The 11,675-nt window shown below is 41.8% G+C and overlaps 1 protein-coding gene across 4 annotated transcripts in view; it reads right to left on the bottom strand.

The window, feature by feature from the left end:
- Positions 1–14: 14 nt before the first annotated feature.
- The window catches only part of apbb2b (amyloid beta (A4) precursor protein-binding, family B, member 2b), a 54,666-nt gene continuing 43,005 nt past the window's right edge, over positions 15–11,675 (bottom strand). For 3 of the 4 annotated variants that reach the window (XM_084931349.1, XM_084931352.1, XM_084931350.1), the window contains 5 exons: positions 8,408–8,495; positions 6,955–7,038; positions 6,744–6,859; positions 5,462–5,641; positions 15–4,127 (listed from right to left, as the gene is read on the bottom strand). In XM_084931349.1, the coding sequence (XP_084787475.1) occupies positions 3,957–4,127; positions 5,462–5,641; positions 6,744–6,859; positions 6,955–7,038; positions 8,408–8,495 (639 nt within the window). In that variant the 3' untranslated portion in view covers positions 15–3,956. The remainder of the gene's footprint in view (positions 4,128–5,461; positions 5,642–6,743; positions 6,860–6,954; positions 7,039–8,407; positions 8,496–11,675) is intronic. The other variant, XM_084931351.1, reaches the window with a different exon arrangement.

The following is an 11,675-nucleotide window of genomic DNA, read 5'->3' as shown; positions in this document are numbered from 1 at the left end:
CGCGCACGCACGCACAGGTTTTATAATGCTGTTTATTCTCACAATTGGTTACATTGATAAAGTGTACAAATCAGTGAGCAGCAAACGGAAGCAGACACATCCATCAGTGGGAAATGGATAGTGTATATGTGTGTGTGTGTGGGCGTTGTTTATGTGCAAGACTGACAAGAGATGCAAGGAGTCCACTGCTGCTACAATCTTCCTCCTCACCCTCCGGTCAGCAGTTCAGACGGAGCAGTGGACTCCCAGCTCTCGGTACACTGTACAAGGTGAAGATATCCATAACCTGCTGTGTTCTGCAAAGCGGAGCTTGTTGTAGCGTTGTGACTTAACCGGGGACTGAGACGATGACAGTCATGAGTCTTTACTTGTCCCAACTAATAAAAATCAGTATATACCTTTTATAAAATAGAATAAATAAAATAAAAAATATTTCTGTTCAATACATACAGTCTCTCTCTCTCTCTCTCTCTCTCTCTCTCAACCATCCCAGAGCATGCAAGGCTTTTCATGACTTTCCATTTCTCCAGATCAAAAGAATGCATAGATAATTGCTAAGTTAAATTCAGCATCAACTTAACTGCCAACTGTGAGCGCTTCCGATCGCCTCCGTGTTCATTATTTGCTCTCGTATTTTTCTTTATCTACAATGTATATCAGTATTTTACACTTTGGCCATTTGGTGAATTTTCAAAAAATAGAAAAGAAAAAAAAAAAAAAGGCATTTCATTAGAGGAAAATAACAGGCAAAGAAATACATTAAAAGAAAAACATAGCTTATAACGATGATTAATGCCAAATGTTACATGAAATCGGTATTATGTACACAAAGTTTTTGTCATCTCGTTCACATTTCAGCATCCTTGTGACAAAAGAAGAAATCATCTCCGTTACTAAAATAGTTTCTTTAGGTTCCCCCGTGGAGCCAACAGACAAAGTGCAAGACAACATGCTGACCGTTAGCTAAGCCCCCCCCCCCTCAAGTTACTGCCTCAGCCCTTGTCAAGCATTTCTTTGTTTTTTTTTAGGCAGCAGCCACTTATTTATCACAGAAATGTGACGCAGCACAAACAAAAACAACAAAACAAAAACAGGCAAAGACGAAGACCGGGAATCTCACAAGTCAAGGAAAATACCGGTGACTTCAACTCAGCCTCCTAGTAGATGTGCCTATTTTGAAACTCCTATGTCGCCTCGTTCTCAAGTTATCGCATTTACAAGATTTTCTGAAAACTTGACCTCTGACCATGACGTCAAAGTGACTGATATTCAAACTTGTCCAAGACTTTTAGTAGATGCAGCTATGGTATCAAATCCTACGTCACCTCGTTCTCGAGTTATCGCACTCACATACTTAGGTGTCCAGGCCTCACAGCTACGAGGGGAAACCCTCCACTCTGCACAGCCGCACCCACCCGGAGGACTGACCTGGACGGTCAACCAGAGAAGTTTGGTGACTTCTGCATTGGGTCTCCATAAGGTAAACTTTTTTACGAATGTGCTACAATTGTTACTGCTCCCTTATTCACAGCAGGTAGCTTCATGTGTTTGATTTGGAAGATTTGTTTATTTTTATCTTTTCCAACTATGGGATGTCATTCCAGACACGAAAGCATCTCGTCCTGGGAACTTGTGCATAGTTACTGAACCACAAACAATTCAAGGGACGGCTGCAGCTCGACATCTTCAAAATCTTCATCTTAAAAAAAGAAATGATGGAATTGTGCAGTATTAATCTGGAAGTTTTGAAATTTTAGTTAAAGCAAAAATAATAATGAATTTTGGACTTTAGATTTTTAAATGCTGCGTCACATATCTGCAGTAACTCTTGAAAGTGTATTACGCGCAGACTAGCATCTCCTGCTAACCAGCAAATGTTCAATTTTGGACCCTAACAATGATGAACGTCTTGAACAGACTTTATATGTTTTATGAAGAGTTGGACCATATTTTTTAATCCGGCTGTTGTTTTAACATTAGGCAGTCATTTTGAACCAGCTGCTAGCAATATCATGCTAAATGTCAGAGGCCAGGCTACTCCGTCTGGCATAAAAGTTGGTGTCCTCAGCAGAAAGTGAGCCATGATCCATTCTGCACCGACCTTCTTAGTCCCAGGATAACCAATCAGGTACACACAGTGAAAAATGTACCACCATACTGCAGCAGGTTGAAATACAAACACAGATTACAATTATGCTTTGGTGTTTCCATTTCTTTATAAGGAGCCTATAAAGAGAGGACAGAGCTCTGATGTAGCAGCATCGTCTGGAAAGGAAACCCAAGCCGAGAGTAAACCCGAAGCTTGACAGGCTGTAATCAGGGGGTTTAGCAAAGGGTCTCCTAACAGAGTATTAATCTGCTGCCCCACACCCAGGAGGGAGATGCGTTGTTGTGAGGATCTTATGTGATTTTTAGGTGACATAAAGGACTTCATTAGTTATTACCATACATCCAAGCTTGTCAGATATGTGATAATAAGGAGCTAGCAGGTGAAACTGGAACTCTGCACAACACAGACACAGAGCGAGCGGTTTCATTACACTGATGAAATCAGACGTACAGTGAGTAAGGAAACACAAGGCGCGTTCAGCTGAACACAATCCTGGAGACAGACCGATATAGAGTCCATTAAAGTCCGTCAGTCTGGGTCAACACGTCTCTCTGCGGGCTTTCCTCTAGAAAACATCCACAGCTAAAGAGAAAATTGTCCTCTCTCTTTCTCTAATCACAGTTCACATCAGCTGTGGACTAAAAATCATCACAACCACACCCAGGTATAAAAACGCATTCCTCAAGTGTTCCTCCAGGCTTGTTTGTGTTTTTTAATGCCACCCATGATCTTTATTAGTTTAAATGAAGTCTGATGACCGATACTGAGGTGGGATTTAAAGGAATAATCCGTCAAACTTCCTCCAACATGTGTATTAAAGAGCAGCAGCATGCTGAAGGTCTCCTGTGTTTGGAGCAGCACTGTACTAGAGAGAGAGAGGGTCAGCGCCACCCGCCCCCATCTCGTCCTCCGTTATGGCTATCTTCTGTCATTTCCTAGAGGGATGAGAAAAGAATAACAACGTAAACAAGGAAATGCGCGAAGTATGTTTCGGGTGAAAGGTCACCACTCGTTCAGACGCGGGGCTGACTCTCGCACAGCTGATGAGAAAGAACGAATAAGACAGGATAAACGAACCGTGCGACTTCTGATTTCTCACCCTCGAGTCTCTGAAAGCAGCAGCAGTGTATTGATATTGTATAGAATGATTCACATTTAGATAAAAAGTTCATGCAGGGTCAAGTGGTTGGAGGGTGTAGACTGAAACAAATCTCTTTATCTTCCAATGATCATCCACTGATATGAAACTTTTCATCTCCTTACAGTTACAGTCTACTGAAGATGATGAGCAAGAGAGCTCGGGGGGGGGGAGGACAACCAGGTGGATGAGGTTGGAGGGGGAGTGTGGCCAGGTGTGAAAGGTCATGCTGTCAGCACAGGCAGAGACACAAATGCACAAAGAGCATGGAGAGATCAGCGGTTTGGCGGCAGCAGCAGCACACAGGATCACTTCCTACTTCTTCAGTTCCTGCCCTCTTCTCCTCTGCTGCTGTGAGCTGAGGGGAATGAGACGTACTTCTATGTACACCATCGCCTGCATGGCCGGCACTCAGGTGGTCCTCTTCAGATGTGGGGTTGGTGCCTTTTTAATTCTCACTTATTTGGAAGAAACAGACTTGAATTGCGGCTCAAGAGCCAATTAACTCTTGAGGTGAAATTCCAATTTGCTTCCAAACCAGTGAAGGAGTTGTGACAGGTTAAACCCCCCACCCCCAAAAAACCCAAGGGTTTTACTGCGTTTCCATGGCTACTGGGGTCTGTGGTGGTGACGGGTTTTGGCAGCGATGTGTCGAGTTACTATGGTGACTTGGGGCCGTGGTCGAAAGCCGGCAGTGTTTCACCACGGTTACTGTGGCAACTCTGTGACAGGTCTCTTCTGTTTGAGGGTGTCGATGAGAGACAGGACGCCTCGCTTCACACTGGTCGACACCCGGCGGGACACCGAGTCGCCGGGAGGCAACGAACCGCAGGACTTCTGGGAGGGCGGTCGAGCCACCAAACACTTCTGATACCGCAGCTGCAAGAGAGCGAGGGAGAGAGAGAGAGCGAGAGAGAGCGAGAGAGAGAGCGAGACAGAGAGCGAGAGAGAGAGCGAGACAGAGAGAGAGAGCGAGAGAGCGTAAATTATGGAGAGTTACAACTGCTGAGGATACGACTGTGGAGCAAGTGTGTGTGTGTGTGTGTGTGTGTGTGTGTGTGTGTGTGTGTGTGTGTGTGTGTGTGTGTTTATATCCTTGTGGGGACCAACAGCCCTTTAGGGGAACAAAATCCCAGCCCCACAAGTTTGAAGGCATTTTTGAGACTTAAAATGTGGTTTTAGTGTCAGGCTTATAATTGGTTTATGGTTAGGTATATGGTAAGGGTTGGGTAATCATTAAAAAAAAAAAAAAAAAAAAAAAAAAAAGAGCATTATGTCAATTAGATGTCCCCACAAGATATGAATACCCAATGTGTGTGTGTGCATTTGGAGGGTTGACTGCACCAGTCAGACTGCACCTCTGCTAGCTGTGATCAATAGTAATGACTAATGATTCTTGTCACCATCAATCTGTGTGTGCACGCATGTGTGTGTGTGCACGCATGTGTGTGCACGCATGTGTGTGCGTGTTGTTTCTCCATATATCCAAAGTTCTGATGTGTGATCAATAGCGCAGTCAGCAGTCGACCACAGCAGAGGAGGGCGAGTAACCTCCACTAATGGGATGCATCGCAGCATAAACAGCGCAGATGGGACTCTGGCTTTGTGATCACATTATAATGATGAAATGGAAACACTGTAAAGGTATTACGGCTTTAACACAATTGTTATTACTTCAAATCCATATACAGTACATCCTGTTTGAGAAGTTTTCAGCAGAGCAGGAAACACCGCTGTGTGCAATCTAAAGCATTTACCATTTACACAGAAAATCTATAGTGGATAACCTGCAAGGGCATCCACTGCAATTTAACTGCTTTATCCTGATCTAAATGCATGTTTCAAACCAGCAACGCTTTGACATGGGGTCCCACTGCAACTTGAGCAAATCGTACTGGTTAGAGCATCTGTCAAGACTGAACAATCAAACCCCAACTACACTACCGCCAAGGACATCCACCTTCAGAGAGAGGGAGGCTCTAAAGATCTTCCCGTCTGTAAAACCTCTACATCAGCAGCATTAACATCAGCTGGTAACAAAGAGCTTGTTAAGTTATTTAAGTGCAATCAAGAGTTCAGAGATTTAATTAAGCTACAGAAAAAAATGCAAACGGCTCAAAGTTTCTCTTCTTTTACCCACTTAAAGTTCTTTTACATCTAACTCTTAATCCACGTACGGACCACAGAGCTGAATTTCAGCTCGTGTGACTCACCATACAAGCTGCCTGTACGGCCTCAGACACGCTCCCGGCATTGGGCTCACACCAGAAGACGTGACAGTCGAAACGATGGCCGCCAGCGTCCATGATGAAGGCAAACGTGTGCACGTCACGCCCAACGCCCATGAAAGACAGGAAGCGAACACGACACTCTACCAGCACATCCTCTTCATCCTGCGGACAGAAAGTCAGAAATCTTTAGGCATTGGGTATTAAAGAGATCACTCTCATCAGTAATTTATTTAAACAGCTACAAACAGCAGCTGGGCTGTTCAAGCTGAACACCGTGACTTCTTCACACACACACGGGAGTGGAGTTTCTGTGTGAGCTGCGATTCATCGCTCGGGTCAGCGGCTTATTTTCTCTCGCTCCAGAATGCAAGGTTTGTGTTTTTTCAGCATTTTTCTAGTGTAACACAATGAAATAAACAGTAAGCTGTGGACTGTTATGGATTTATATATTTAGAGTGTTTTTCTGATGAGGTCTGAAAAGGTTGTGCTCATTGGAGCCCTTCCTGGAGAGCAGTCTCTTCTATATGTGTCTCCAGAGGTCAGGAGACCAGTCGGGCTCTTTTATAGGATTTAGGAAGATATTAAAAGACCTTTCTAATTCTTTTTAGACTAAAGGTGAAAGAGAAAGCAGTTTTGCTCGGTTAATGCGTTTTAGAAACAATTACTACAGAGAAATGCATTTCAAATAATAATAATAATAATGAAACCAAATGTAAAGCAAAGTTTCACACAATGTGATTACAAACTGCTGCTTATGCAACGAGGCGCGGTATATCAGCCTTGGCCAACACCGACAGAGGCAAATCCAGGTTTGCATGAGTTAAAATATTTCGACTTTGGTGGCAGCTTAGCTTCATGCTGCTGTTGGTTCTTCAGTCAATCCTAGAGAAAAGCAAAGTGAAGTCAAGTGTGAAAAGTGTCCACCATTATGGGGTTTTTTTCTGTTTCTCACGTAAGTCATGAATGCAAAAGACGCCTTTTCCTGTTCCGACCAGCAACCAATCAGCAGTCCACATACACACACCGTCACTCATTTTGATCTGTGTTGGTTTGCGGAGGATGGTGTATGTGTAGGTTGCACACCCCATTTGCATATGCTCTACATAATCAAATATGCACGCAAACACGATACTATAAATCAAACATTAGGGGGGAATATTCGTGAGTTTCCAACTGACTTCACGCGAGTAAAACGAGGCAAAACTTTGCTTGGTGTTTGGTGTGACTGCATCATAAGAGCTCAACAACATCAGACCTGCCTGACCTTGTCTTTGCTGATGGTGACCGTAGCGTCGGCTACATTGAGGGCCACTGGAGTCCAGTCGTCTCTGCTGGAAGAACCAATCAGACTGTCTATAGCTCCATTCAGTATATCCATGCCTGATGTAGAAGGCGATAAAACAAAACATTTGAATTAAATAAACATTCAGAATCAACATTAACATTTCATCACTGTGTGTATGTGTCACACCAACCTATCGGTCTGGCCACAGGCATCATCCCAAGATAGAGCACCTGAAACTTCTGAACCAGCTCCGTCTTTGGTGTGGGGAACTCTGCTGAGGAGAATTCAACACACATTTGAATAGGTGCTCATAAGAACACATAACATAAAGTACACTGAACTGCACCACGTTATTACAATAGAGGGTATATTAAAAAAAAAAAATCATCTTATTTTAAAAGGCTATTTTTTTAATTTTAAATATAAATTGCCTAAATTATACATTTTACATATGAATCTTCATCCAGATGTACGGCACATGTCCATATGATGGTCGGACTTGCCTCATGCGAACATGTCTGTAGTCACTGCAGCCACCGCTGTTGTTATGCTACATACCAGCAACAATGTGAAACTCACGAATCGCCTCTTTCCCACAGTACGTGTTTCGATCGTTACCGGTGAACGACTGTGGAATTAAAGCTTTTTGAAATCAGATGATTCTCTTTGATAAACCCTGTATTATTCCAGAGTGCTCGCGCTTTAATATTTGCACTGGTATCTTTGAGTGCTTGCTGCCATCATAAATAAATAATCTCCAAATGTAGTGTTAAATATTTTAAACAAGACTTCTGTTGAAATATGTCACAGTAGACTAGAAACACATGTTTACTTACATTGTAAAAGTTATTGTCAGTAACCACAGCGGTTTGATTTGAGAAGCTGACATGAGCAGACCAATCAGAGAGTGAGTGAGTGAGTGAGTGTACACAGTGATTAGCTCAGCACAGCTAACGCCGTCTCTCTTAGAAAGACTGACAGGTGACAGCAGATAACAGAGTGCGTTATGACAGGAAGCGGATGCTCGTTGTCACATCTCTCATTAAACTGACTGAAAAACAGAGGCACAGAGGCTATTTTTGCCATCTGTCGGACATTTAAAAAAAATTTTTAAACTTCCTCCTTTTTTGTAAATCTAAAGGTGAGATGATGAACTGCACTGGACCACAAACCTCTAAATCTGTCAAGTGGAAAGAACTGCTAGGCAACCTGTGGCGTTTTTGATCGTTACTATCACACTTGGTGCAGGTTTCTCTCTAGTGCACTGATTGAAAGTTGGTAGGCGTGAAGCACGAGGCGCAGTAGCAGCACTGGTCGAATGGTGGAGAAGGAGGCAGCAAATGGATATGTTTTATGAAAAAGAAAACGCATTAAACCCCTGTCAAAATTCAAGGCTGCAATAATAAATCTCTCCTAAATCATCTTGTTATAAATTCTCATTAACTAAAAAGGACATTACGATAAAAAGCCAGCTATTTTCTGACACATTCAGTCTCCCAAATGGCCAGTTTGGACGCATCCTCAGTGCCACAGAAATGATAATTCCCCGTGCGTCTATTGACGCAAGACAGTTGTCACATTTACTCTCTCTTACACACAGACAGACAGACAATGAGTTGCTTTGTGTAATGTATGAAGCCTACCTTGTAAAGGGAGATCGAGTCCTGCCTGCATCCTGTCATGGAGGGAGCCTCCTGCCATCGCTTTGGCATTCTTTCTCTCTGTCATTATCTGGAGGAGAGGCAGGGAGGGTTAGAGAAGGAAGCAAAAAGAAGATACAGAAGTATGAGGAAATGGCATGTAAAAGAAAAAAAGCTAAAGTGATATGCCGTGACAGAGACACAGGGGAGGAGAGCAAAGAGACAAAGCCGAAAAACAACAGAACGTGTGAGAGTGCAGGAGGATGGGTGAGAGAGGGAGATGAAAGCATAAACACAAAAACCTGGAAATGCTTCACCCTTGATACTGTCATGCTGTCTTCTCATTTCACCTGAAGAGCACAGAAGTGCACTCACACAGACACACACACAAATTAAGCAGGTCACACTCCTCTCTCCAACACAGTGATAGCCTTTTCTCCCGAGCAACACACACACGACGGTCACGAAGCAAGTAAACTGCTTTCACAAAGCCCACTTAAAAACATCAAACGTATGTTGTCATTTTTTTTTTTTTTTTTTTTTATATGCTGGATTAACAGGGTTCTTACGCATTTTTCAGGTATTTTTTTAAGCACGTTCAAAGTCCATTTTCAAGCTTTTCCAGCACATTACCAAAAAGAAAAAAAAAATGAATGCATGTTTCACTTTGCATCACCTCAGTAAGACCATGTAAAAATTAAAACAAATAATCTCAGGTTGACTTAAATGTCCTTTGTTCCCCTTTTGTAAAAACAGAGAAAAATGCACCACACAAAAATACTGAATAAGGAAATGGTTGCCTTATATGCGTATAGTGCACAAACTCAAAAAAGACATCAAGTTGTTAGAGATATTCATCTCCACTTGAAAAAAAACAACAACCTCACAAAACAAGAAAACTGCACCAAACGCCACAATAATACACAGCAATTGTAATTGCAGAGAAATACTGCATGTATTTTGGTCATTTCATTTTCGAGCAAGAAGCTCACCCTTTTTGAACGGAAAGACAAAACAAGTGAACTGGAAGGAGAAAAGGAAAAACGATGCTCACAGATGCAGAAAAGGATCGATCAAATGGCGAGAAACAACTCAGAGCTCATTAAGGGAATGTTGTTGGAATTCAATAACTTTAAGCGTAAAAACACTGAAATGCAGGCACAAAAGCGACAAGACAAAATACACGAAGACCTGCAGCTCCAAGAAATCCAGAGTAGAAATACGCAGTTAGAAGACAAGCACAAAGAAGTACAACAGAGAAATGCAGACATGCACAAGGACAAGCTGATACAGGAGGCAACATCCAAACAACTCCAAGACAAGCTTGAAGAAAAACAAGCAACATTAGAAGAGGTGGAACAAAGATGCAACAAACTTGAGAAGCAAAACACCGAAACAATTGATGAGTTGAGAACCCTCATCCTGGAGAAAAAAGCGCTCGTGGAAAAGTGCATGAAAAAGAAGAAAAAATGCTTCCGTTTGTTCCGGAGGAGGGACGCTACTGCTTCCTCACCTGATGCAGCCTCGTCTTGCTCCACCTCTGTTCACCCCCCCAACCAGTCCCAGCAGTTGACTGCCCCCTCCTGAGCCTGGTTCTGCTGGAGGTTTCTGCCCGTTTAAAGGCAGTTTTTCCTCCCCACTGTTGCCTAGTGCTTGCTCAGAGGGGATTGTTGGGGTTTTCTCTCCTCTACCTTTTTTCCTCATTTACTTGTTAACTTTTCGTTCTTACCTTGTTTTGGCTTGTTTCGTTATTTACTTGTTTAACTTTTTCTTTATTGACTTGCTTGTTTAACTTTTTTTTTTAAACTTATGTAACAAAATAATAAACCAATTGCATTTATCCTTTGAGTATTTTTCATCTAATCTAATCATCTAAACATTCAGATCTGTCTTTTATTTTCTTCTAAATGGTGAACTAAAAACTCTGGAACAAGGTTTGAAACACTGAAACTGTTTCAGCTGAAACCGGCAAAGTCATACGTGCGTGTGTGTGTGTGGCTCACAGGGGCTGATGTGTCACTAGTTAGGTCATCATGTTTGGGCTCATTCACTCCAAAATTATTTAGGCCAAATCTTTAAAACGATGTCATTGCATACACATTTTCAATTCATTCAATCGCACAAATGCAGAAATTATTATTTGCAGTATCTTATCTGATTTATTGTGAGAATGTCTGAATGTCTGAGAACTGCCTGATCATTTGCACCCACACCACCAAAAATGGGGGCAAAAGCGTTTAATCGTTTATAAGAAGAGGTCAGAAATATAAGTGCTGACATCAGTAGTGTCCACAGGAACCTCTGAATCTCAGCTAAAAGCTCATGTAAACCATTTCTACAAACACCAAACAAAGCAAAGACACCAAACAGTTAAAAGAGCAGTTACCTCACCCTGAATCTGTGGACAGGTAAGATCCATCTTTTGATTTATGATTTTCTGGAGTTAAATGTGAACCGAACCATTTTTTTAAAGGTGTTATATGCTATAAAATGCTTTTAAATAAATTAGGTGAGGAAAATTAAAGATCCAATTTTTCTATGTTTGAGTCACAGTAACTTAGAGTTACTACAGTTTCAAGCACCACATCTGACATTCAAGCACTTTTCAAACCTTGAAAGGACAATATTACAATTCAAGCGTATTCAAGGATTTCAAGCACCTGTACGAACCCTGGATTAAAGACTTTAATCAAAATAAATCTTTATTAGCAACCAACGCTTTTCTTATCAGTTTTCTATAACACAGACTGACTAGGGGGAAAATAAAAACGGATGTTGTTAGATCGGGTGTGACGAATATGGAGGGGGAGGAATGGCTCCTCTACATTTTCAGCTAAAAACACTTCAGAGGCGAGAATTAGTTAAACCTTCTGAAAAATAAAATATTTTCATCTCGACTGCATATAAATGAAGAAATCATTCGAAGGTCTTTTCAGACGCTGAATATAAAGTTCGCCTTTTAATGAGGACAGTCCATTAACTAAACGTTCAAAGCAGACAACAAACTGAATACTGTCTGAATACCTTCCTTTCAGCCCTGTTTGAATTCACCTGTATTCATCAAACAGAGCAGAGAAAGCTCGCTGGTAACTGTGTTTGGGAGTGTGCTTTGACTGTGTGATGGATGTTAAATAAGATAAAGCACTGCAGCATTTCTTCAGCACCATGACTACAGATGAATTTTTTTGCTTTATGGGTTTTAAGATGAGCTTGCGTGCTGAATAATTTTGTGCTTTTAAAAAAATAATAAAAAAATTAAAATCCATCAACA

Source organism: Perissodus microlepis, chromosome 6 (assembly GCF_051167445.1).
Source record: "Perissodus microlepis isolate ML-2025 ecotype Zambia chromosome 6, ASM5116744v1, whole genome shotgun sequence".
Taxonomy (NCBI): Eukaryota; Metazoa; Chordata; class Actinopteri; order Cichliformes; family Cichlidae; genus Perissodus; species Perissodus microlepis.
This window is presented reverse-complemented; position numbering and strand designations above follow the sequence as displayed.